Source organism: Octopus bimaculoides, chromosome 23 (genome assembly GCF_046866305.1).
Source record: "Octopus bimaculoides isolate indiv1 chromosome 23, ASM4686630v1, whole genome shotgun sequence".
NCBI classification, from domain to species: Eukaryota; Metazoa; Mollusca; class Cephalopoda; order Octopoda; family Octopodidae; genus Octopus; species Octopus bimaculoides.
In genome coordinates, this window is record NC_142950.1 from 25,046,127 (window position 1) to 25,072,956 (window position 26,830).

Genomic DNA, 26,830 nt, shown 5'->3' on the forward strand with positions numbered 1-26,830 from the left:
ATTTTGTGGAGAGATTATTGATATAGATGTAATTTAATTATTATCTGTTCTTTCCATACAAGTGTGTGTGTATGTCTATGCACATCATCAGCATCAGTGTCATTCAACATCAGTTTTCCATGCTGGGATGGGTTGGACAGTTTAACAGGAGCTGGCAAACCAAAAGACTGCACCAGGCTTCACTGTCTGTTTTGGCAAGATTTTTACAGTTGGATGCCCTTCCTAATGTCAACCACCTTACAGAGTGGACTGAGTGCTTTTTACATGGCACCAGCACCAGTGAGTCCTATTTTGGCATGGTTTTTGTAGCTGTATACCCTTCCTAACACCAACCACCTTATTGAATAGACAGGTGAGGTCTGCTTTGGCATGGTTTTTGCAGCTGGATACCCTTCCAAATGCCAGTCACTTTACAGTGTCATCTGGATGCTTCACTCATTACACAAGCATATATTCCTGAATAAATCCTCTCTTCTAAACATGAGTGGCCATTTAGCTCCTCTGCAACAAGAAACCTCTTCTGTCTCCTTCCTTCATGCTTTAACCCCTTAGCATTCAGATTACCCTGACAAATGTAATGCTTATTTATTCATTGTTTTGAATTAATCATGCATTATCATGTAGCTTCAATATTTTGACAATGTAATGTTTTTTTTTTTTGAATGACCTGATAAGATAGGTGTATGAGGTTAGATTTGGCCTGTTTGAAGATAAAATCGGTAAAATATTTAGGCCAGATATAGCCAGAGTAAATGCTAAAGGGTTAATCCTTTATGTACTTGCCTAAAATCAGCCTCCCTTCAAGTTTCATAGTCTTGCAAGCTGCATGGCGACTTCATGAGGTGCTGGAGGCACAAAAAAAAAAAATCACCTAGTAAAGTGGTTGATATTAGAAAAGGCATCATTTATCCTCCGTTTTCCATGCTGGCATGGGTTGGACGATTTGACTGGAGCTGGTAAGGGCAGGGGCTGCACCAGTCTCCGTTGTCTATTCAGGAATGGTTTCTATGGCTGAGTGCCCTTCCTAATGCCAACCACTCCACAGAATGTACTGGGTGCTTTTTATGTAGCACCAGCTCTTTTAACATGGCGCCAGCTGTAGGAACCATGACAAAGCAGACACTGGACCCCGATGCAGTCTTCCATCTTTTCAGATCCTGTCTGATTGTCCAACCCCTGCCAGCATGGAACATGAGCATTAAATGATAATGATGAGGAAATAGATAGATAGATAGATAGATCTATCATATTTTTGATGCATTGATAAACTTGAGGAAAGACTTTATGAATTTGTTGAAATGATGATGATGTAGCTGCATACTTCCACCATTAGGTAGCAAAATTGGCAGGGTTGTTAGTGTGTTGGCTTGAATGCCTTGTGATATTTACTCTTGACAAACAAGTTCAAATCTAAGGTCCTTTCCAGGTCAATAAATAAAGTACTAATCCGGTACAGGGAGTTGATTCTTCTTGACTCTTTCTCTCTGGAAGAAAAATCTGTTATATTCTCACTTGGAGAGAAACAGACACTGCTAGGTTTAAAATATTCTCAATATGGCATATGTAAAGACAGTGCCCTTACAACTCCGTCAGGAATTGGGGGCCCAAGGAAGGAAAGGTTTCCATTGTCTAAATAATACTATTTCGTGTACCAGTAACTAACATTGGATAGTAACCAAGAGACAGTATTTATGGAAAACAATACAAGGTAGTTATGGCTTGACTCCTTACTCAGTTAGGGACATAAACGATTGTTGCACTCTTGAAATCATTGACATCCATTTCTGCTGAAAACCTCATCACTACTTCTTTCCTCCTTCGTTTCATCTTATTGCCAGGTATGACCCAGAATTAGCCAGGTTTGAAGATATTCCCAAAGATCCAAACCCTTCAGAAATAAACTCCTACAAGTTTTGTTCCAGCTGCTCCCGACTAGAGACTTTACGGAAGGTACGTTTTTTTTTTTTTAACTAAAGGAAAGTAACAGCAGCATTGTAGTTCACTGATGAACGTTGTACCCACTGGGTGCTCCATTATGGCCAGAAATTAAATTTGTACATCACCACCATTAACACAACTCTAATATCTGTTATTGTTTTACAGAAAGAGACCCCATGTCTTGGAGAACAACTGGAGAATGGCAGCAAAGAGAGTAGCCGGCTGTACTATAAGTCAGTGAAAAGGGACAGTATTGAGTATAAATTAGGGGACTGTTGTTATGTGGAACCTAGTGCTTTCTCTTTTAATGTTAAACATGTCCCACAAAAGAAACCCAAGACAGAAAAACGCGAGGTAAGTTTTTAATTACATCCATTTTTTATTTCAAGTTCAAATCCTGCAGGAGTTTTGTTTCCCATTCACCTCTGAAGGGTTGATAAATACTATAAGTGCCAAGAAGTGGGCAAAAGTGATGAAGGCTGATCTCACAAAGTTGAACCCTATAAAAGAGATGACAAAGGAACACAGCAAATGACAAAAGTTGTATTAGAGAGGACTGGAAAAAAAAATTATATGAAAGTTGATGATAGAATTTGTCTGGTATTTATGTTATGAATTCCAGAATGACATGGTTAAGGTAACCTTAGTGGGATTCGAACTCAGAATATAAAGAGACATAACTAAATACTGCAAGGTATTTTGTCTGATAAGCTAATGATTTTACTGATTTTTGTTGATGGTTGAGTCTTTGAATTGTGCTGTATTCTTTGACTAACATCTGTGTTTATTTCTATATCTTTCTTGAACTCTACTCATATATCACAGAGTAAAATCATTTTTAGTCTCTGTAATGTCATGACAATATTGGAAATGAGAGATGCCAACCACTTAATCAACAATTTTGCCTGACTCACAGCAACTCCTCTTAGTTCCAAGCTGTATGGTGACCCCCCTGGGTACTGGTGCCACATACAAAGCATCTGTGTCAGTCATGTATAAAGCACCCATGCCGGCATCACATCAAAAGGCCCGTGCAGGTGCCACATAAAAGGCACCAATGCTGGCACCACATAGAAGGCACTCATGCTGGCACCTTTCTGTGAAGTGGCTGGCGTTGAGAAGGGCATCCAGCCATAAAAACCATGTCAAAACAGATGACTGGAGTCTGGTGTAGCCCTCCAACTTCCCAGCTCCTGTCAAACCGTTCAACCCATACCAGCATGGAAAACAGATGTTAAATGCTGATGATGAAAACAAAAAATGTAAAAAAAAAATTGTATTTTTCTTTTGACAGTTTGATGATGACGCTTACACAGAAGCATACCGGAAATCTTCCGATTACATCAAAGGCTCAAATGAGTACGTCCCCCAACCTTTCCATATTGGTCGGATCACAGAAATCTTCTGCCGGAAGGTTAACAACAGTCGTCTTATGGATCTCACTGACATCAAAATTAAAATCAATAAATTTTATAGGTAAGAAAGAACTTTTTTTTTTATTTGTTGTTGTTTAGTCTGCACATCAGCCCTGATTGGAATGTTGGGTCTATGATCAAAGATGTGTCAACCATAACCATCTTATTATTTAATCAGACACGGTATGAGACATCATTATTCACATATGCATACACACACAACTTGACATTAAAAGTAGTGGTGGTGGTGGTGGTTGAATATGTGATGTAATGCCAAGTACAATTGAGTTAAGAACATGGCTGTATAGTTTGGAATGGCACTTGTTGGCCTATACGATCACGTTTGGCCTGTTATTGACCTTTGATCTACACAGTAACCTTTGACCCATCCTTGACCTATAGATAGAAAAGATAAAGATCCTTTCCAGGTCATAGACTCATGGGGCCAGTTTCCCAGTTTCTGTGGTGCATATATTCTCCACTGGACAGGATGCTGGCCCATCACATGATTATTCATGCTTGCCAGTTGAGTAGACCGGAGCAACATGAAATGAAGTGTCTTATTTAACCCTTTAGTGTTTAAACCGGCCATATCCAGACCAATATATTCTACATGTTTTATATTCAAACTGGCGATATCTAGCCTCTCACACCTAACCTACATTGTCATTCTAAAAATAAACAATCACATCATTGAAACCTCAAAGCTATAAGATAATGCATGATTAATTCAAAACAATTTGAGTGAAAAAGTATTACATTTAACAGAGCAATCTGAACACTAAAGGGTTAAGAACACAATGCATTGCTCAGTCCAGGAATCGAGACTACAATCTTACAATCATGAGTCCAACAACCATCATTGGCCTACACAATAACCTTTAACCCATTGTTGATTTTTATTATAAGCTTTAACCTATCATTTCTCTTTTTCAGACCAGAAAACACTCACAAAGGTCCAGCAGCTTCCTACCAGGCAGATCTAAACGTCCTTTATTGGAGCAACGAAGGTAGGTTCATTTAGATGATTAAAGCACTTTGAATCTTATTCTCCATGGTTAATTAAAGATCATACATAGTGGCTTCCTTTTATGCATGTTCATGTCAGTTGAGACCATCATACCATGTAGACACAACTCCTTGTGAGACATCATCAACATTTAACAAGCTGGCATAGGTTTGATGGTTTGACATGAAATGGCAAGGTCATGGGCCACACCAGGTTCCATAGTCTGTTTTGGTTTTGTTTCTACAACTGGATGTTGTTCCTAACGCCAACAACTTTACAGAGTGTACTGGGTGCTTTTTATGTGGCACTGCACACACACCAATGCTTTTTACATGGCACCTTGGCTTTAGGATCTTGATTCTGTTGTGGTGGGTGGCTCTTCTTGAGTATAGTAATGCACCTCATATCTTAATCCTCTGTTATCTCCTTTGTAAGGCTCAGTGTTTTGAATCAGCCCCCAATACTTTGTCCCATGTCTTCCTGGGTCTCCCTCTTCTACAACGTCCCTCTATTTATATGATTGATACTTCCTTATGTAACTGCCCTCATCCATTTGCATCACATGACCAAACCAGCCCAGTCTCTTGCACATTGCATATAATTCCTCTTATGCCCAACAGTTCTCTCAATACACCAGTGCTCTGTCGCACATGCACACTGGCATCACATATCTAGTGGAGCTTGGGATATATACACAGACAATGTAGTGTAGTGAGGTGGTGAGGACTCTTTTTTGTCTTGCTGCAAACACGGCAACTTCTCGTGCTGATGCCAAGACGAATGTGTCCTGGTCATTTCTCTGTAATTTTGTTGAGTGGCTGATGTTAAGAAAAGCATTTAGCCATAGAAGTCAAACCAAAAATGAACTCTACAATAGAGAAATGGGTTCTTCAACCTGTTTGGTGGGGAGTGTAGTAACTTTGAATGACTAGTTTGGATCATATCAACCCCTTCAACCAATCACAGCATGGAAAGTGGATTTAAATTGATGATATTATATAATTACACTGACACCACACTTTATTATAATCACAAACCCACAAGGGAGAGTTAAGTGATTGCAAGACATAGCAGTCAGATTTCCCTCATCGCACTTCACTGGCTTTAAAAAAAAGGAAGGATTCATCATCATCATCATCATCATCATTTAGCATCTTTTTTCTATTACTGGCATGGGTTTGACAGTTTGACCAGAGCTTTTCAGCCAGATAGCTGCACCTGGGTCCAGTCTGTTTTGGCCTGGTTTCTATGGCCGGATGCCCTTTCTAATGTCAACCACCCCACAGACTGTACTGGGTGTCTTTTACATGTCACTGGCACAGGTACCTTTCATGTATCATTGGCAGTGATCACAACCATGATTTCATGTAGCTTGACTTGCCTTCTCAAGCCTAGCAAATCACCAGAGGCCTCAGTCACTTGTCATCACTTCCACGAGACAATGACAAGGACTAGTCTGCAGAAAAGGCAAGGACATGGCTGAAATGACATTGATAATAGGTTTGTTCAGTTATGACTGACCTAGACCTGAACAGCAACATACTGTACTTCATTAACCCTTTAGCGTTTAAACTGGCCAGATCCTGCCTCTCACACCTACTCTACATTGTTAGCCTAAAAAATATACAGGCGCAGGAGTGGCTGTGTGGTAAGTAGCATGCTTACGAACCACATGGTTCGGAGTTCAGTCCCACTGTGTGGCACCTTGGGCAAGTGTCTTCTACTATAGCCTCGGGCCGACCAAAGCCTTGTGAATGGATTTGGTAGATGGAAACTGAAAGAAGCCCATCCTATGTATATGTATATATATATATATGTGTGTGTCTGTGTTTGTCCCCCCCCCCCCAACATCACTTGACAACCGATGCCGGTGTGTTTACATGCCCGTAACTTAGCGGTTCAGCAAAAGAGACCGATAGAATAAGTACAAGGCTTACAAAGAATATGTCCTGGGGTCGATTTGCTCGACTAAAGGCGGTGCTCCAGCATGGCCACAGTCAAATGACTGAAACAAGTAAAAGAGTAAAAGAGACATAATCAAAATTGCAAGGCTACGAGATAACGCAGGATAAATTCAAAACAGTGTGAATAGATAAGTATTACATTCAATAGAATAATTTGACACTAATCTTCAAAATTTTCCCTTTCTTTTCTCACAGAGGTCACTGTAGATTTCAAGACCGTTTCAGGCAAGTGTACAGTTGTGTACAGTGAAAATTTGAAAGTTGATAAAGATACCTACTTCATGGGTGCTGTTGACAGGTTTTATTTCACAGAGGTAAGCTGACATATTTCTGCTGCTTTGTACCCGACCAAAGTAAAAGTTATATCTATGACTTTTTTTCTTTTTTTTCTCATATTTGTATTGTTTGTTGGCACTCCATCGCTTACGACGTCGAGGGTTCCAGTTGATCCGATCAATGGAGCAGCCTGCTCGTGAAATTAACGTGCAAGTGGCTGAGCACTCCACAGACACGTGTACCCTTAACGTAGTTCTCGGGGATATTCAGCGTGACACAGTGTGACAAGGCTGGCCCTTTGAAATACAGGTACAACAGAAACAGGAAGTAAGAGTGAGAGAAAGTTGTGGTGAAAGAGTACAGCAGGGTTCGTCACCATCCCCTGCCAGAGCCTCATGGAGTATTTAGGTGTTTTCGCTCAATAAACACTCACAACGCCTGGTCTGGGAATTGAAACCGCGATCCTACGACCGCGAGTCCGCTGCCCTAACCACTGGGCCGTTGCGCCTCCACATCTCTCATATTTAACCAAAGTACAAGTTGACTATCATTTTTTATTGTCCTCTCTTCTGTGCTTTACCAATGTAAATGCTATGTACTTGCTGCTGTTGTTTTCTGCCACATTTTACTCAAGTTGTAGATCATTTATTTTTCTGTATGTTCTTTTTTATCAGTGAAGTATGTAATAAGGACAGTAGTTGTAGTATTGTTGGCTGAGTGTTTTAAGGTAAAAAGGCAACACTTATCACTGCTCTGTATCCTATTTTACTGACGTAGTGGCTGCCTCTCTTATTTGTTTCCTTATGTGTTGCTCTCTATAATTATTTTTGTCTAAATGTCTGTCATTCTTTCCCTGTATCTTGATTCTCTCTCTCTCCATCTGGCTATCTCTATATCTAACTCTATTACACTACTACATGTTGTGTCTCTTCAGGCTTACAACCGTGAGAAACGGTCCTTTGAAGATCCTCCGAATGTTGCCTGTTTGATGGGAGATAAAGGAAAGGTAAGCAGTGGCTTTGGTTTCCTACAGAAGTCTTTTAATTGTGTCTGATGTTTGTTAAAATCTCATAAGGCTTGTTTGATACCAAACAAGGTGCTTTGGCTGGTCTGAGGCTTAGCAGAAAACACTTACTGAAGGTGTTGCGCAGAAGGACTGAACCTAAAGTTACACGATAGAGAAGTGAATTTCTTGACCACATAAAGTATTTAATTAAACTTAATACATTAATGAGTTAATTAATATTGGTTTCAAATTTCGGCACAAGGCCAGAAATTTTGGAAGGTGGTGAAGTTGATGATATCAACCCCAGTGCTCAGCTGGTACTATTTTATCGACCCTGAAAGGATGACAGGCAAAGTCAACTTTGGTGGGATTTGAACTGAAAATATTAAAGTCAGAAGTAATACCACTAAGCACTTTTTCCAGCATGTTAATGATTCTGCCAGTTCACTGCCTGATTGAGCTAATTATAATTAATTTTATATGGCTTCCACAGCACATCTGACTGAGCCCATCTAGTTAACATAGTTTCACTAATGTGTTTGATTCACAACACACGTTAGATATAACATCTTGTTAACATTGTTTACTGTTAATACTGTTTACCGCTGTTCAGATAAAGGTGAATTTAGTTCACATGAATACCACAGTTGGTTAACAGTGTTTGGTTAGCAAGAGTGGCTGTGTGGTAAGTAGCTTTGCTTACCAACCACATGGTTCTGGGTTCAGTCCCACTGCGTGGCACCTTGGGCAAGTGTCTTCTACTATAGCCTCGGGCCGACCAAAGCCTTGTGAGTGAATTTGGTAGACGGAAACTGAAAGAAGCCTGTCGTATATATGTATATATATATATATATATATATGTGTGTGTGTGTATAAGTTTGTGTGTCTGTGTTTGTCCCCCAACATCGCTTGACAACCGATGCTGGTGTGTTTACATCTCCGTAACTTAGCGGTTCAGCAAAAGAGACCGATAGAATAAGTACTAGGCTTGCAAAGAATAAGTCCTGGAGTCGATTTCCTCAACTAAAGGTGGTGCTCCAGCATGGCCACAGTCAAATGACTGAAACGAGTAAAAGACTAGATATCATCTGGTTAAAACTGTGTTAGTAAATGAGATACTATTACACACCACATCTATTTGCCATAATATGTTAACAATATAGCTATCTGGTGAAAGACAGCAAGCTGGCAGAATTGTTAGAATGGCAGGCAAATTGCTTAGAGGTATTTTTTCCATCTTTACATTCTGAGTTCAAATTCAACTTCACCTTTCATCTTTTTGGGTTCAATAAAGTAAGTACCAGTTGAGCATTTGGATTTATGTAATCGACTTAACCTCTCTCTCAAAATAGCTGGCATTGTCAAAAATTTGAAATCAATATAGCTGTGTGGTTAAAAGGTTTGACTCACAATCAAATGATTCTGGGTTCAGTCCCACTTATAGGTCTTTGAGTATCTTTTTTAGCTCCCATAGTCAACACAAACCTTGTGAGTGAAATTGGAGTTAGTCCACAATACTCTGTAAGGAGCACAGGGCTGGTCTCCTGGTTTCTCTGGTGCATAAATTCCCTGGACTGGACACCAGTCCATCACAGGATTACTCATTTTTACCATCTGAGTGAACTTGAGCAGTGTGAGATGAAATGTTTTGCCCAAGAGCACAACACATCACCTGGTCCAGGAATTGAAATCACAATCTTATGATCAGGATTCCAACACCTTTACCACTAGACCACGCTTCCAGTGTGAGTGAAAGTGGGTAGATGGAAACTATGGAAACCTGACATACGGACAGTAGCTGTTGTTGGTTGCAACACCAAAACTTGATCCCGTTATAATCCATGAACCATACTTGTTTACTCACACTAGCCATAGAAGCCCCTCCTGCACAAATAACTTCATTTGTAAGGAGTGGAGACAGGCCTTCCCTTCTAAGGTTAACACTATGTTGATGATGTGTTTGGTTAAAGCTGTATTAATTCTTTAGTATTTAAACTGGCCATATCCAGCCTAGATATTCTCCCTGTTTTATGTTCAAACCAACCAGATCTGCCCTTTCACACCTACCCTACAGTGTCATTTTAAAAATAAACAATCACATCATTGAAATTTCGAAACTAGAACATGATGCATGATTAATTCTAAACAGTATGAATAAATAAGCCTTGCATTTGAAAGAGTAATCTGAATGCTAAATAGCTAATCTCAGTAGGGTTATACTATGTTAGTGGTGTATTTGGTTAATACTGTGTTTATTTAACCATCACACCTAGTTAACATTGCATTGAGTGGATTTTGTTTGTGTTGCAGGGTAAAGGAAAAGGCAAGACAAAAAGTAAAAGTAAATGCCTTCCTGATGAAATTGAACCAACGGTAACTCCTCTCGCAGCTTTGGATGTCTTTGCCGGATGTGGAGGTAATGTATTAATCTGAACAACCACTGACTTCTTTCTTAATTCAAAACTCTTTTAAAGAAGACAACAACCTTCAACAACATTGACGGTACATTTCGGACATCACATTCACTTGTATCAGACACACCCACTGACATATACCAATGTGAGGGTCTCTACATAATCACTCAGCCTGCTAACAATAGCAGCTAAATCTCCCTAAAATCATTTCTAGTGACTTAAACACAAAAAAAACAAAGGAAAATACATGTGGTCCTGGGTTCCCTGTGCATTGGAAAAAGGCAGCTAGAATGTCTTTGATCAGTTGTCTGTCCAATCAGGGCTGACCTGGGGTTAAACAATACCAACTTACTTTCACATCCACTTTGAACAGACATACGCACCTACACCTGCAGATTCCTCTACATATAATGACCGATGAAGGCATCTCTATATGGTCACTTGATCTGCTGGAAATAACAGCCAAATATCCCTTGGAATTACAGCCTGCTGATTTAAATAAGAAATGGACACAGACAGTGTAGTCCTATGTATACACCCCATCACCACTAAATGGAATGTCCTGGCCTGATTGAGCAGACCTATGATCACCACTACCCACATTCACCTCCTACATACATAAGTACATCTGCAGTTTACCATACATTTAACAAAGCCTAAAATAAGTTTGACCTTCCAGAAATAGCAGCCGATAAAACCCTTTAGCATTTAAACCAGTCATATATGGCTAAAATATTCTACCTGCTTTATGTCCTAACTGGCCAGATCTGGCCCCTCACACCTAATCTACATTGTCATTCTAAAAATAGTCACACCATTGAAATCTTGAAGCTACATTAAATTAAAACAATGTGAATAAATAAGCATTAGTTGGCACTCCGTCGCTTACGACGTCGAGGGTTCCAGTTGATCCGATCAACGGAACAGCCTGCTCGTGAAATTAACGTGCAACTGGCTGAGCACTCCACAGACATGTGTACCCTTAATGTAGTTCTCGGGGATATTCAGCGTGACACAGTGTGACAAGGCTGACCCTTTGAATTACAGGCACAACAGAAACGGGAAGTAAGAGTGAGAGAAAGTTGTGGTGGAAGAGTACAGCAGGGTTCGCCACCATCCCCTGCCGGAGCCTAGTGGAGCTTTTAGGTGTTTTCGCTCAATAAACACTCCGCAATGCCCGGTCTGGGAATCGAAACCGCGATCCTACGACCGCGAGTTTGCTGCCCTAACCACTGGGCCATTACGCCTCAAATAAGCATTACATTTAACAGAATAACCTGAATGCTAAAGGGCTAAATAGTGAACAGTGCATTGGGCAATGATGTTCCTAATATACTAAATGACAGGATGGCCATGGTTAGCACATCTTCAATTACAGGTCTGCACTATTGGTGCTGAACTAAGGACATAGGTATGTTCAGTCAACAACACTGATTTAACATACTTTTTTTTTTTTTGTTTTTTTTTTTTTGTTTTTTTTTTTACATCTCTATTTCTACCCCATTATTTCTCTCAACAGGTTTATCTGAGGGACTTTACCAAGCTGGTATTGCCAAGTCACACTGGGCTATTGAGAAGATGGAGATGGCTGCACAGGCATTCCGTCTCAATAATGCTGGTTGTACAGTTTTCACAGACGATTGTAATTTATTGCTTCAGTTAGCAATGAAGGTAAGTTACTTTGTATGATTGGTATATATGTACTTTATGCTGTACGTCTGTACTTTATATAGTATATCTCTACTCTGTATAGACACAGGTGTGGCTATGTGGTAAAAAGCTTGCTTCCCAGTCACATGCTTCCAAGTTCAGTCCCACTGCATAGCATCTTGGGCAAGTATCTTCTACTATAACCTCGGGCTGCCCAAAGCGTTGTGAGTGGATTTGGTCGACGGAACCTGAAAATCCCCCACATACCCTGTATCTATCATTGTCATATCTACACCACATCACACCCTTGGCACATGCAATCATACAGTCACTGTTAAGATGGCCAGGTGGTCAAGTCATTAAGAGCTGAGGGTAGATTTCATTGTGGTATTCATTCTGGCTCTCTGCATTCTGAGTTCAAATCTTGCCAAGGTCAATTTTATTTTGCGATCTTTTTGAGATCAATAAATAAAGTACCAGTTTAGTGCTGGAGTCAATTCTTCTCTTTTGCTTTTTGTCTGTCTGTCTGTCGCTCCTGAAAGAAATCAGCCATAGTAAAATCTGGAGATTGATGGTCTCTGCCAGGTCCCAAAACATAAAAACATACCCAAGAAACGCGGTGTGTCACAAAAGTGCCCTTACCACACCATTTCAGAGCTGAGGGCCAAAGGCAGGCCACGACAGTCACATTCTTAACATCATCGTTCCACTCATTGGATGTTCACTATCTTTACTTTCCCAGCTTTCATTGCCATATAACACCAGGCAGTGAAGCCATGTGGCTTAGTGTTTAGGGTATTTGGCTTACAATCATAAGGTCATGAGTTCAGTTCCTGGCAGCACGTTCTGTCCTTGAGCAAGACACTTTATTTCATGTTGCTACAGTCCACTCAGCAGGCAAAAATGAGTTTAACCTGTGTCATAAGAGCCAGCCTTGTCACATTCTGTGTCATGCTGAATCTCCCTGAGAACTACGTTATGGGTATGTGTGTCTGGAGTACTGAGCCTCTTGCATGTTAATTTCACGAGCAGGCTGTTCTCAACTGGATCCCTCATCATCGTAACCAACAGAGTGCCAGTATTTAACACCAAACCTTTCCTATGTCATTCCTCCTCATCGCATGACCATTCCGGAACATAGTTTATTCTTGAAGTCACCCAATACAAAACCCTAACCCCTAACAAATCAATTCATTATGACCCAGTTTGTTCTGTAAAACATTAATTGCAAACCTGAAAGTATTGAACTCTTTAAAATAATTCTGAATTTTTCAAATTTTTATTTAGGGAATAGAGAAAACCTCAAAGGGTCAGAAATTACCTAAAAAGGGAGAAGTAGAACTGCTGTGTGGAGGTCCTCCATGCCAAGGATTCAGTGGGATGAACCGTTTCAACTACAGAGACTATTCCAAATTTAAGGTGAGCTGCAAAGGCTTAAGATCAAAAGCAACCTCCCACGACCATCCTAGTTTTGGCTCCTTCAGTTCCAATTCTTTTTAAATTCCATTTCAGAATTCTTTGATTGCTTCCTACCTGAGTTACTGTGATTTTTATCGACCAAGGTTCTTTGTCTTGGAAAACGTACGGAATTTTGTGTCGTTCAAGAAAAGTATGGTGTTGAAGTTGACTTTGCGTTGTTTGACACAAATGGGTTACCAATGTACTTTTGGCATTCTGCAGGCCGGCAATTATGGTGTGGCTCAGACTCGGAGAAGGTAAGTCTTCAACCAAGATAGTTTCCATGTTCTTATAGTGTTGTTGTACTACCTTCAAATTAGTTCTTACATTTTCTAGAGGTATATAGTGACCTTGAGGTTAAAAGTGCTGGATTATTAACCACAAGTTTTATTGGTTCGAATCTTGCTCTAATCCTTTATGAAGAATTAGCAACAATAATTTCAATTACTTTACATCTTAATTTTCTTGTATATTGTCTTCAAATTTTGGTACAAGGTCAAAAATTTTGTGGAAGCAGGTAATTCAATTACATCAATCCCAGTATTCAACTGGTATTTATTTTATCAACTCCTAAAGGATAAAAGGCAAGGTTGGCTTCAGCAGAATTTGAACACAGAATGTTGAGTCAGACAAAAAGCTGCTAATCATCTTGCCCAGTGTGCCAATGATTCTGTCAGCTCACTGCTTTAATTTTCTTGTATATTAATTTGTATATTCTTGATTACTTTGTTAATTGTCTCCATGCTAATCTTTATCTCCATGTTAATGTTTGCAGAGCCATAATCTTGGCAGCTGCCCCAGGAGAGAAGTTACCATTCTACCCAGATCCATTGCATGTGTTTGCACCTCGAGGTATGCAGTTATCAGTCGTCGTTGATGACAAGAAGGTAAGCAATTTAAGGACAGCTTTCATGCTTCAATGTAAAAGAGTAAAGAATTTTGGTTGAGTTTCAATAAATCTGTATTAGATTTATTTTTTAGTTGCTCTAACAGGTTGAATATGTTTACTGGATGATGTCAGCTGATAATTCTAGCATTTGATGAAAGGAAAGAAATGTGTTTGGGTTAAATTTAAAGGAAATTTGTTGGGTAATTGTGTATTCACTGTTGTGTGAATACATTTTTCTGTGGGACACACGTGTAGATATCATCATCATATCATCATTGTGTGTATATATATATATATATATATATATATATATTTGAAGAAAAGCAACAAAAATTCATTAGGTTATAGCAGTACGTACGTTTCGTACAAACTTCATATATTTATGTAGTGAGAACACCACATAAGATGTGCAATGAAAATGTACTCCTCAGCTGCATAATAGAATTTCATTTTAGAAAGTCATTTTGTAAATGTGTGCAAAAACAACTGCTATAACCTAATGAATTTTTGTTGCTTTTCTTCAAATTTTATTCACCAAATCTCTTGATTTTGTTTTTGGTTTTTACTACAAATTCTGGTGCCTCTAACATTTTAAGTACCACATTTAATCTTTTGATTAAATCTATATTATTATTATTATATATATATAGGTGTGTGTGTGGGGGGTATGTGTGTGTGCATGCATGTATGTATATTTAGCTTTTGGTATCAGAGGAAATTTCCTGTGTTGTAAACTTACAAGTACAGTGAATAAAAATAGTTTCATCCTATGCAAGGAGATACATATTTCTCATCCTCTTAACTCTACATGGATGTAGATCAGTGGTTTTCAACCAGGGTCCATATGACCCTTGAGTGGGGTCCATATAAGGTTTTGTCATTAAAATTTATGCTCAATAAATTGGTTATATTTCTACAAAACACAAAATATTTAAACAATTTATTTTTATACAATTCCTAATATTTAATTATTAAAATCTAATAGTTTTTAGACACTGAATGGCTATGAGGATTCTTTTCCCCTGAGTAAAATAGAAATCAGAGGGGGGTGGGGTCCATAGGCAAAAAAATTGTTGAGAACCACTGATGTAGATTGCCTGGGTGGAGGTGGGGTGTCATGAATTTTAGCACATGCACACCTACACATTTGGACATATATGTACACCAAATATTTGAATAAAAGAAAGACAGATATAACTATTAGTTGTGTATGGGTGTCATCATCATCGTTTAACGTCCGCTTTCCATGCTAGCATGGGTTGGACAATTTGACTGAGGACTGGTGAACCAGATGGCTACACCAGGCTCCAATCTGATTTGGCAGAGTTTCTACAGCTGGATGCCCTTCCTAACGCCAACCACTCCGAGAGTGTAATGGGTGCTTTTACGTGCCACCTGCACAGTCCAGCGGCACTGGCAATGGTCTCGCTCGAATGACTTTTCATGTGCCACGAAGGCGACGCTGATAACGATCACGCTCGAATGGTGCTCTTAGCGCTCCACTGGTACAGGTGCCATCATGATTTTGCTTTCGCTTGCCCCAACAGGTCTTCGCAAGCCGAGTTTAGTGTCCAATGAAGGAGATGAAGGCGACACTGGTAACGATCACGCTCGAACGGTGCTCTTAGTGCTCCACTGGTACAGGTGTGTGTCTGTGTAAAAATAGATATGTTGACAGATCTAGAAATAGACCAACAGATAAAGCGATACAATTATATATATTGATGTAGATGGAAATATTGGTTTCAAATATTTGCACAAGGCCATCAGTTTCAGGGAAGAGGGAAATTTGATTACATCGACCCCAATACTCAACTGCTACTTATTTTTATTGATCCCGAAACGATGAAAGGCAAAGATGACCTCAGCAGAATTTGGGCTCAGAATGTAAAGACAGACAAAATACTGCTAAGCATTTTACCTTACATATAAATAGAAATATTGACATGTTGATAAACACACACATACATATACACATATATGTACATATATACTTTGAGTTTTTCTTTATCCTTTCCAGTATAACTCTACCATAACCCGTACTGGGTCGGCCCCATTTCGAACCATCACTGTCCGTGACACCATGTCTGACTTACCAGAGATCCGCAATGGAGCTAAAGAGGAAGAGATCCAATACAATGGAGAACCATATTCCCATTTCCAGAGATTGGTTGGTTATATTTCCTTCATTCCTCACATTCTTTGTTTTTCATCATCTCTCTCATTTTTTTTTTTTTTTTTTTTGTCTGTCTGTGTGTCTCTATGTAAATGTGTATTTGTTAAGGTGTTTGCCCTACTTTTTCTCCATGCTACATTTACTGTTAGGATAAAATGTTGAATCTCTCTTAGCCACTTTGGACTTGTCTGAAGAAGTGGTTGTTCACCATTGAAATGACTGGATGTTTTTCTTAAAACCAGCCATTTTGCAGAATGTACTGGAGATAATTTTATTGTAGCACCAACACCAAGAAGATCACCATGGTCTTAGCAAGACTAAAGAGTGTCTTCAACACTGCCTTATCTCTGCTTCATTCACAACCACTTTACAGAGTGTACTTGATGCACTTTTTCATAACTCCAACACTAGAGAGGTCATCAACTCTCAATACCAAAAACCTCCCCTCCCCCAAACGTTGAGATGGAGAATGGTAGAGAGGGTGATGGCATAAACCAGTCTTAAATTTTTCTATTTGTTGCAAATCCTGTGCATTCAACACCCACATCTCGTTACCAAACAGCATTGCAGTTCTCACATGCGCACAGGCCATACAATCTGTATGTTTATACATAGATTTCAATTTATGAGCAAAGCAATAAAGAACTCCTACATACATTGGTTTTGGTATTTTTGTGTGTTCAATGATGTTTATTTTTCTTTTTAGATTCGTGGCAAGCAACATCAACCGATTCTACGTGATCACATCTGCAAGGAGATGAGTCCTCTGGTGCATGCAAGAATGCAGCACATTCCACTTTGTCCCGGTGCTGACTGGAGAGATTTACCAAATGTTGTAGTCAAATTATCTGATGGGAACAAAACCAAAAAACTGTAAGTTATTTTTAATTAACATTTTAAGACTTGTCTTTCTCAAGATTGTTAACGAGGGTAATTAGGATGTTATTGTGTTTGGGTGAATGTCATTATGTAGATGAAATTTTAGACATAATTTAATACAGTGATGTAAAAAAGAAGGAAAAAACCCTCCACTTTGATTTAACCTTTCTGCAACCCATCCCTTATCCCATAACACAAAAACACATTTAAAAAAAGTTTTTAATTAGGAGCATTCGATTAAATGTCTTGCAGTATTTGTTCTTTATCTTTTGAGTTCAAATCTTGCTGATGTCAACTGTACTTTTCATCATTTTCGGGGTTGATAAAATAAAGTAAAGATTAAGTTCTGGAGTTGATGGAATAAACTGTTTCCTCCCTTTTAAGCCCTTTAGCATTTAAACCAACCAAAATAATGTACCTTTTTTTTTTATGTTCAACCTGGCCAGATTCAGCCTCTCACACCTACCCTACAATGTTATTCTAAAGATAAATAATCGCATAATTGAAATCTCAAAACTACAAAATAATGCATGATTAATTCAAAATAATGTGAATAAAAAAGTATTACATTTGACAGTGTAATCTGAATGCTAAAGGATTAAATCTCTACACTTATACTTCTATAAGAAATTATTATTTATTTATTTTGTTTTCTCCCCACTTTTTTTTTTTTAGTCATTACAGTCACCACGACAAACGAAATGGTAAAGGTCCAAACAATCAATTAAGAGGCGTGTGTGCCTGTGCTCTCGATGGCAAATGTGATCCTATGGATCGACAGTTCAACACTCTGATACCCTGGTGTCTGCCCCATACGGGTAACAGACACAACCACTGGGCTGGTCTCTATGGTCGTGTAGAATGGGACGGGTTTTTCAGTACAACCGTCACTAATCCTGAACCAATGGGAAAACAGGTGAGAGCCTAACATTTTGTTTTCCTTCTTGTTATATTGTATTTTCCTTTTATTTTTCTCTTTATCTCCTCCTTCAATTTCTCTTGCCTTGTTCTAATATTGTAAAGTAATAAGTATAAGCAGCACATCAAACATACAGGTGTATGTGTGATACAGAAAGAGAGAGAGAGTATATATATGCATGCATTTACTCCTACATGTCTTAATTTGTTTGATGCCTATTTTCCCATGCTAGTATGAATTGGACTGGGACTTATTTGAGGCAGCATTTTACAGCTGGATGCTCTTCCTGTTGCTAACTCTTACCTGTATTTGAAGTAAATTGAATTTTTATTCCATCTGTCTTCAGAAATGTAGAGCAACCAGTTGTAAATGTCAAAAATGGAATATAAACTTCATATTGCACGTCCAGTGACATGTGAAACCCTGGAATGTCAACATTCATACTTGTACATACATTGCACACAGACACATGACTGACTTCTGTACAATTTCTGTCAACTAAACTCATTGACAAAGCTTATAGTGAGCCTTGGTTATTGGGAAAGACATTTGCTCAAGGTACCACATGGTAGGATTGAACCTGAAGCCATGTGGTTGTGAAACGAACTTCTTAACCACACAACCATGTCTGTATATATCATCATCATCATTTAATGTCTGTTTTCCATACTGGCATGGGTTGGATAGTTTGAGAGGAGCTGGTTCTAGTCGTCTGTTTTGGCATGGTTTCTATGGCTAGATGCCCTTCTTAATGCCAGCGTAGGTACTTTTTACATGGTGCCGGCATGTTATTTCCAGTAGATCAAATAAACATGTAGAAGCTCCCTTCTTGAACACAGACCAATAAATTGATACCATCTGGAAGGTAAATGTTACCACAGGGCAGAAGATGATACTGCTGTTTGCCAGAGTATAATTCTCTCACTCTCTCTCCTTCATAACTGAAGTATGAGTTTCTAGTGAAGTGGTTGGTGTAAGAAATGGAGTAATTTGCATAGAGAAGATGAGATAGAAGTTTGGAGAAAGGGCTAAAAGTATTTTGGTTACATACACATATATACTTACATCAGCTCACCATAATAAGGATAAGTACACACACACACACACACACACACTTCAACTGTTTCCATTTATTTCTTATTTTTAAATATTTTTCAGGGTCGTGTGCTCCACTCTGAACAACACAGAGTGGTCAGTGTAAGAGAATGTGCCAGGTCACAAGGTTTTCCAGATACTTATCGCTTTTTTGGAAGCATCCTTGACAAACATCGTCAGGTTTGTATATTAACCGATATATTTATTGCTTTCTGAAATTTTCGTGTGATTTGTTACTACAATATTTACCTTGCTGTGAAGTGTAAACAAATATAAAACAAATGTTTTTCTTTTTCTTTGGGCAAAAAAATGGAGGTAGGGTTTCTGACTGGTTTCGTGTCTATTTTGAGACTCATCAGTGAAAAATCTGCACTTTTTCTGCCACAGAAAAATTGATAACTTATTGCTATTTATATGAAACAAAAACCAGGACCTAAATTTAATAGTCACTGTAATTTACATACCAGTTTATTAATTGGCAATAAATTTAATTAATTAATGATGCCTTCTAAGGCATTTAGTGACTAATGTAAGGATCCTACAGGTTTAACTTGGTTGTAAAATATTTTGTATTTTTCTTTGATAAACTTATGAACTGAGAAATAGTTAGAGCAGTCCTTAAATTTTCTGCTCTATGGAGAGATAAAGAAAATTTGTTCACATTTCTGTGCCCTGTAGATAAAAATCAAGTACCAGTGAAATACTGGGGGTGGGGGCATAAAAAAATCATTGCTGTTGATAGAAGTTACCCCACTCATTGAAAAATTCTGACCTGAACTAAGTTAGAAATTATTATCATTAAGGCATTGAGCTGGCTGAATCGTTAGCACACCAGGTGAAATGCTTATCAGCATTTCATCCATCTTTACATTGAGTTCAAATTCTGCCAGGGTTGACTTTGCCTTTGATAAAATAAGTGCCAGTCAAACACTGGGGTTGATGTAATCAATTAGTCCCCTCCCCCGAAATTTCAGACTTTGTACCTATAGTAGAAAAGATTATTATTATTATTATTATTATTATTAAGGCATTGAGCTGGCTGAATCGTTAGCACACCAGGTGAAATGCTTATTGGTATTCTGGGTTCAAATTCTGCCAGGGCTGACTTTGCTTTTTATTCTTTTGGGGTCAATAAAATAAGTACGTCAAGCACTGAAGTCAATGTAATCGATAAGTTCCCTCCCTCAAAATTTCAGGCTTTGTGCCTATAGTAGAAAGGATTATTATTATTATTATATTGAGTTCAAATTCTGCTGAGGTTGACTTTGCCTAGGGTCAATAAATCAAGTACCAGTTGAGTACTGGGATCGATGTAATTGACTATACCCCTCCCCGCAAATCTTAGGCCTTGTGCCTATAGTAGAAAGGATTATCATTATTTTTATTATTTTTAGGACAGTGAGCTGGTAGAAATGTTAGCACACTGGGCAAAATGCTTAGCAGTATTTTGTTCTGAATTCTGCTGAAGTCAACTTAGCTTTTCATCCTTTTAGGGTTGATAAACTAAGTACCAGATGAACACTTGGCAAAAATGAGTGATTCTGTGACAGATCAGCGTCACATCCAGGGAACGAATATATGCACCACAGAATCTAGAAAACTGGATTTATGTACCTATCTGTTAGGGAAGACTTTTGATCCCTTTTTTCATATATTATTAAGGCAGTGGGCTGGCAGCACACCAGACAAAATACTTAGTGGCATTTCATCTGTCTTTACGTACTGAGTTCAAATCCCACCGAGGTTGACTGCCTCTCATCCTTTTAGGTTGAGGTAATTAACCAGCACCCCCCCCCCTCAAATTTGGACCTTGTGCCTATAGTAGAAACTATTATTATTCTTATTTAAGACAGCAAGCTCGCGGAGTCATTAGCATGCCAGGCGAAATGCTTAGCAGTATTTTGTCTGTCTTTATGTTCTGAGTTCAAATTCTGCCGAGGTCGACTTTGCTTTTCATCTTTTCAGGGTAGCTGAAATAAGTACTAGTCAAGCACTGGGGTCAATGTAATTGACTCCCAACCCTGCAAAAAATTGTGGCCTATAATAGAAAAGATTATTATTATTGTTGTTGTTATTAAGGTTCTGCATAGTGAAGACTGGCAAAATTGTTAGAGCAGTCAGACAATATACCTTGTGGTATTTCTTTCAACTCTACATTCTGAGATCAATCTTCCCCATGGTCATCCTCACTCCACCCACCCAATTTCTGATTTTGTGCTGTGCTTCTATGAGGAATTCTTACTAAAGTTTTCTGTGATTGACAAGGGAGACGAGTTCCCTACGGCAAGCGAGATACTGAGAAATCATCGATGATTTCAGATTTGATTAATCTTCATCAGTGACCGATTACTCCCAGTAATTACATATATTTATGTGTGTGTGTGTGTGTCTTTCTGCCGGTGTTTGTTCTGCATCACCGCTTGCCAACCGGTGATGGTTTGTTTATATCTCCGTATCTCGCGGTTTGGCAACAAGATGCTAATGAAATAAGTACCTGATTAAAAAAAATAATTAGTTACTGATGTCTTGGCTATTTTTTCCAGGTTGGTAACGCTGTCCCACCACCAATGTCGCGACAAATTGGTTTCGAAATTAAGAAATCACTGCTGTGGAAACTACAAAACTCTGCTGAACAGAAACCGGAAGATCAGAGCAAAAGGGAGAACTGAGCCTCAGCGAGAGAGAGAAAGAAAGAAAGAAAGAAAGAAAGAAAGATTTGGTCAAAAATAATTATCCTCTGTATATGTGTACGTGTGTATGTGGGCATGTATATATCTTTGCATATGAAAATTTATAATCATCTGTGTGTGTGTGTGTGTGTGTGTGGGGGCATTGTATATTATATATGTCACTTTATGTATGTGTATATACAGATGTCTGTTTGTATGACTGTATGACCCAGTATGACATTTATCTCAATCTTTTTCTTGGCAGGAGATATTGCTGTATGTCTTAGAAATTCTTCAAAACATACCAGCATTTCCACAGACACACACATATATATATATATATATATATATATATATGTGCACACACATGTATATATATGTACACACACACACACATATCTATACATATATATTCACACAATTATATATGTGAATTATATAATTATACACACACACACACATATATATATACTCACACATATGTGTGTGTAATGATATTGATGATATGTATAAAGCTTTTTTAAATGCAATATTATGGAGGGGGGCATTTTATTAGTATTTTACATTTATTTCCTGTGTTGTTGTTGTTGTTGTTGTTTAACCCCAGGTCAACCTTGATCAGTCCACCGACAAAGATATTCCAATGTAAACATTTTCTCTTTTTATTTCCCCAACTCTTTTTGTCGGTTTTATCCAGGATTTCTTGATTAAAGATTGTCCAAACGTCTTTTAAGATGGTAATGTGTGGTTTGAGGAAGACTGAACAGCTTTTTATAACAGGTCAGGGGTGGCAGTAATATAGAAACACCCACTTCTGTATGTATGTGTGCATGATATACGAATAGAAAAATCAATGTGATAAATGTGTAACTTTAGCTATTGTTTTATTGCTTATTGCTGTTGTTATTTTTTTAACCCTAGGTCAATGCTGGTCAAAGGCACTCCATCTTTTTAGTGTCTACGTTTAACATTACTAATACATCCTTTGCATTTTTAAGACATTAGGATGTGATTTTAGGGAGATGTACTTACTAATTTTAGCAGATCAAATGATCACATAGAGAGGGTAGAGCTGTTCGTCTTTTTTTTTTTTTACTTGTTTCTTATTATTTTAATTTTCGAAAACGCAGATGGATGACAGAATTGAGGAAGTGAGCGGCCTACCATTTCTAATAAGACTGTTTTTCTCACTTCTACTCACTGCTGGAGGTGGGGGGGGTGTCATTTTAGCGACATCTGCCAAGCATTTTATACAGCTTTCTACATTCCACTAAGTATATAATAATGATAATAATAGTCTATCTACTATAGGCACAAGGCCTGAAATTTGGGTGGAAGGGGGCTAGTTGATTTCATCAACACCAGTATGCAACTAGTACTTATTTCATCGACCCCCAGATGGGTGAAAGGCCAAGTTGACCTCAGTGGAATTTGAACTCAGAACTTAGAAACAGACCATGAAATTTGATGGCGTGGAGTAAATTCCTTTCTGCTGTATGTACAAGGCCTGAAATTTTGGGGAAGGGGTCTAGTTGATTACATTAACCCTAACCCAGTGCTCAGCTGATATTTATTTCATCAACCTCGAAATGATGAAAAACAGAGTTAACCTCAGTAGAATATTAATTTAGAATGTAAAAACAGATGAAATGCTGCTAAGCATCTAGCCCGCTGTGCTAATGATTCTGCCAGCTTGTGGCTGTAGTTGAGTAAATTGATCCAAGTTCTTGTCTGGTACTTTATTTTATTGACCCCAGAGGGATAAAGGATAATGTTGACCATGACCTGGTTTGAACTAGGAACAAAGAGCTGGAAGAAATATCACAACACTTTTTCCTGCCACTCTAACAATTCTGCCAATCCACTCCCATAATAATAATAATAGTCCTTTCTACTTATAGGAAGTTTTGGTGAAAGGACTTAGTCAATTACATCGACCCCAGTGCACAACTGGTAGTTATTTTATCAGCTCCCAAAAGGATGAATGGCAAAGTCAACCTCGGCAGAATTTGAACTCAAAACATAAAGACTGATGAAATACCACTAAGGATTTTGTCTGGCACCTTAACGAATCTGCTAGCTTGACACCTTAATAATACTCTTTTACTTGTTTCAGTCATTTGACTGCAGCCATGCTGGAGCACCGCCTTTAGTCGAGAAAATCGACCCCAGGATTTATTCTTTGGAAGCCTAGTACTTATTCTATCGGTCTCTTTTTGCCGAACCGCTAAGTTACAGGAACGTAAACACACCAGCATCGGTTGTCAAGCAATGGTGGGGACACGGACACACACACACACATATATATACATATATACGATAGGTTTCTTTCAGTTTCCTTCTACCAAATCCACTCACAAGGCTTTGGTCAGCCCGAGACTATAGTAGAAGACACTTGCCCAAGGTACCACGCAGTGGGACTGAACCCGGAACCATGTGGTTGGTAAGCAAGCTACTTACCACACGGCCACTCCTGCGCCTATGATAATGATTTTTAATTTAAAGACAAGGCCAGCAATTTCGGGAGGAACAAGTTAGTCCGTCTGACATACTAACAGTTCTATAATAACGTTAATATTTTTCATAGTAAAGGCAACAAGCGGGTAGTATTGTTAATGTGGAATAAATGCTTTGCAGCATTTTTTCCGACTTCATATGCTGATTTCCGATGCTGCCAGGGTTGACTTTACCCCCTATCTTCCCAGGATTTGGATCGTAAAATAAGTATCAGTTGAGCAATGGGATTGATGTAATTGACTTGCTACATCCCTTGAAATCAATATTTCTTTTCATGGTCATAATGAATCAGATGTCCAATTGTCTTGTATTATATATTTATATACGTGTGTGTATATATATATATATATATATGTGTGTGTGTGTGTGTGTGTGTATATATATATATATATATATATATATATATATATATATATATATATATATATATATATATGTGTCACACTCTCTGAGTGGTTGGCGTTAGGAAGGGCATCCAGCTGTAGAAACTCTGCCAAATTAGATTGGAGCCTGGTGTTGCCATCCGGTTTCACCAGTCCTCAGTCAAGTCGTCCAACCCATGCTAGCATGGAAAGCGGACGTTAAACGATGATGATGATGATATATGTATATATGTTTGTGTGTGTGCGTTTTTATATATATATATGCATGTGAGTCACATGTTTTGTCTCCACTTACCATGATGGTGAAAATGTGCTGATGTTGGGTAATTTCTCATCAGCTTGATGTGACTTATTATTCTTGAAGTCTCTTGCTTGATGTTTTAGGTTACCTGAGACTTCTGTTTAAGGATGTCATTACTCTTTTACTTGTTTCAGTCATTTAACTGCGGCCATGCTGGAGCACCGCCTTTAGTCGAGCAAATCGACCCCAGGACTTATTCTTTGTTAGCCTAGTACTTATTCTATCGGTTTCTTTTGCCGAACCACTAAGTTACGGGGACGTAAACACACCAGCATCGGGTGTCAAGCGATGGTGGAGGGGGGACAAACACAAACGCACAAACATATATATATGTACATATATACATATATATGACGGGCTTCTTTTAGTTTCCGTCTACCAAATCCACTCACAAGGCTATAGTAGAAGACACTTGCTCAAGGTGCCACGCAATGGGACTGAACCCGGAACCATGTGGTTGGTAAGCAAGCTACTTACTACACAACTACTCTTGCGGTTCATGAGATATATATAAGATGGGCTTCCTCATAGTTCCCATCTACCAAGTTTACTCACAAGGCAGGCATTAGTCAGCATGGGACTGTAGTAGAAGACACTTAGCTCAGGTGTCACACAGTGGGACTGAACCCAAAACTTGGTGGTTGCAAAGCAAACTAGACATAACTTTGTAGTTAAGAAGCTCACTTTCAAACCATGTGATTTCAGGTTCAGTCCCCCTGCATGGCACCTTGTGCAAGGGTCTTCTATAACCCCAAACCAACCAATCATTTGTGAATTTGGTAGACATAACCTGCTCTGTGTGTGTATGTATTTGTTCTCCCTCCACTCAACTGTTGGTGTTGTTTCTGTCCCTGTAAGTTAAGAATTTGGTAAAAGAAACCAGTATAAGTACCAGACTTTAGAAGTACTGGGGTCACTTTGTTCAACCAAATACTTCATGTTGTGCCCTAGCATGGCCACAGTCCAATGACTGAAACTATATATATATATATATAAATATAAAATGGTGTAAGGTGGGTGTTTCTACTTCATTAAATTTATTAGTTGTGCACTAACAAGTGGACCTCTATGTGGTTGCTTATCTTGCTAGAAGTAGCAGCTAAAAATTTTCCTCAAATCACACTTCATCTTTAAAGAAGTTAATGTAGTTCCACATACTGCTTACTCCTGGAAAAAAAAAAAAGACAGGATGATCACGACTGGAAAACCTTTCATCAGAAACCTGCTCGATCAAGACCAAACTGAAGCTAAACAACAACGCAGAAGTCTCAATGTGGTTGATCAACTTGCTAGAAATAACAGTCAATATTCCTTGATGCACAGATACTGTCTATAGAACACATATGTATTTTATTGGATAATGCAGTTCTATCTAGATAGACTGTCCCAGGGGAAAAAATGGGGTTGTTGCAACTTGTATGCCTTTGACCCTAGGTCAGCTGGATCCTGGTCCAGGTCTTATTTGAAGCTAAACAGCAAAAGCAGGTCATTATCACACAGGTATGCAAGAATTTTAATCAAGTCTAATATCGTTTTACTTTGATGTTTTCAGGAATTTTGAGAGAAAATATTTAATGTATGGCAAAAATGTATTGAGTCTACACCAAAACATATCTTTCAAATTTGTCAACACTTCAGAAACGGACAGTGGAAAACTGTCTTTTTTTGTGTTTATTCAATGAAATTATGTTAAAATTAACTCATTTTAGAAAAATATTTTGGCTATTTTAAGTTATTGTTTAGCCACAGGTCTGTCATTGAATAGACTTGGGAATGTAACTGGTGGTGGTGGGAGTCGACCGTAACTTAAGTTGTTCAGGATGTCACTGCTCCATTTTTGTTTTATTATTTCATACCTAAGGCTACATAATT

The 26,830-nt window shown here is 38.5% G+C and overlaps 1 protein-coding gene across 1 annotated transcript in view; it reads left to right on the forward strand.

Annotated features, from left to right (window-relative positions):
- Positions 1-21,801, forward strand: part of LOC106877272 (DNA (cytosine-5)-methyltransferase 1) — a 57,765-nt gene extending 35,964 nt beyond the window's left edge. Inside the window, exons 23-38 of the mRNA XM_014926136.3 lie at positions 1,839-1,950; positions 2,104-2,292; positions 3,233-3,414; positions 4,290-4,363; positions 6,522-6,640; positions 7,537-7,608; positions 9,919-10,024; positions 11,542-11,693; positions 12,960-13,091; positions 13,185-13,387; positions 13,906-14,017; positions 16,040-16,189; positions 16,902-17,068; positions 17,750-17,990; positions 19,152-19,268; positions 21,632-21,801. Coding sequence (XP_014781622.1) covers positions 1,839-1,950; positions 2,104-2,292; positions 3,233-3,414; positions 4,290-4,363; positions 6,522-6,640; positions 7,537-7,608; positions 9,919-10,024; positions 11,542-11,693; positions 12,960-13,091; positions 13,185-13,387; positions 13,906-14,017; positions 16,040-16,189; positions 16,902-17,068; positions 17,750-17,990; positions 19,152-19,268; positions 21,632-21,757 — 2,254 coding nt within the window. The 3' untranslated portion in view covers positions 21,758-21,801. The remainder of the gene's footprint in view (positions 1-1,838; positions 1,951-2,103; positions 2,293-3,232; positions 3,415-4,289; positions 4,364-6,521; positions 6,641-7,536; positions 7,609-9,918; positions 10,025-11,541; positions 11,694-12,959; positions 13,092-13,184; positions 13,388-13,905; positions 14,018-16,039; positions 16,190-16,901; positions 17,069-17,749; positions 17,991-19,151; positions 19,269-21,631) is intronic.
- Positions 21,802-26,830: the final 5,029 nt, after the last annotated feature.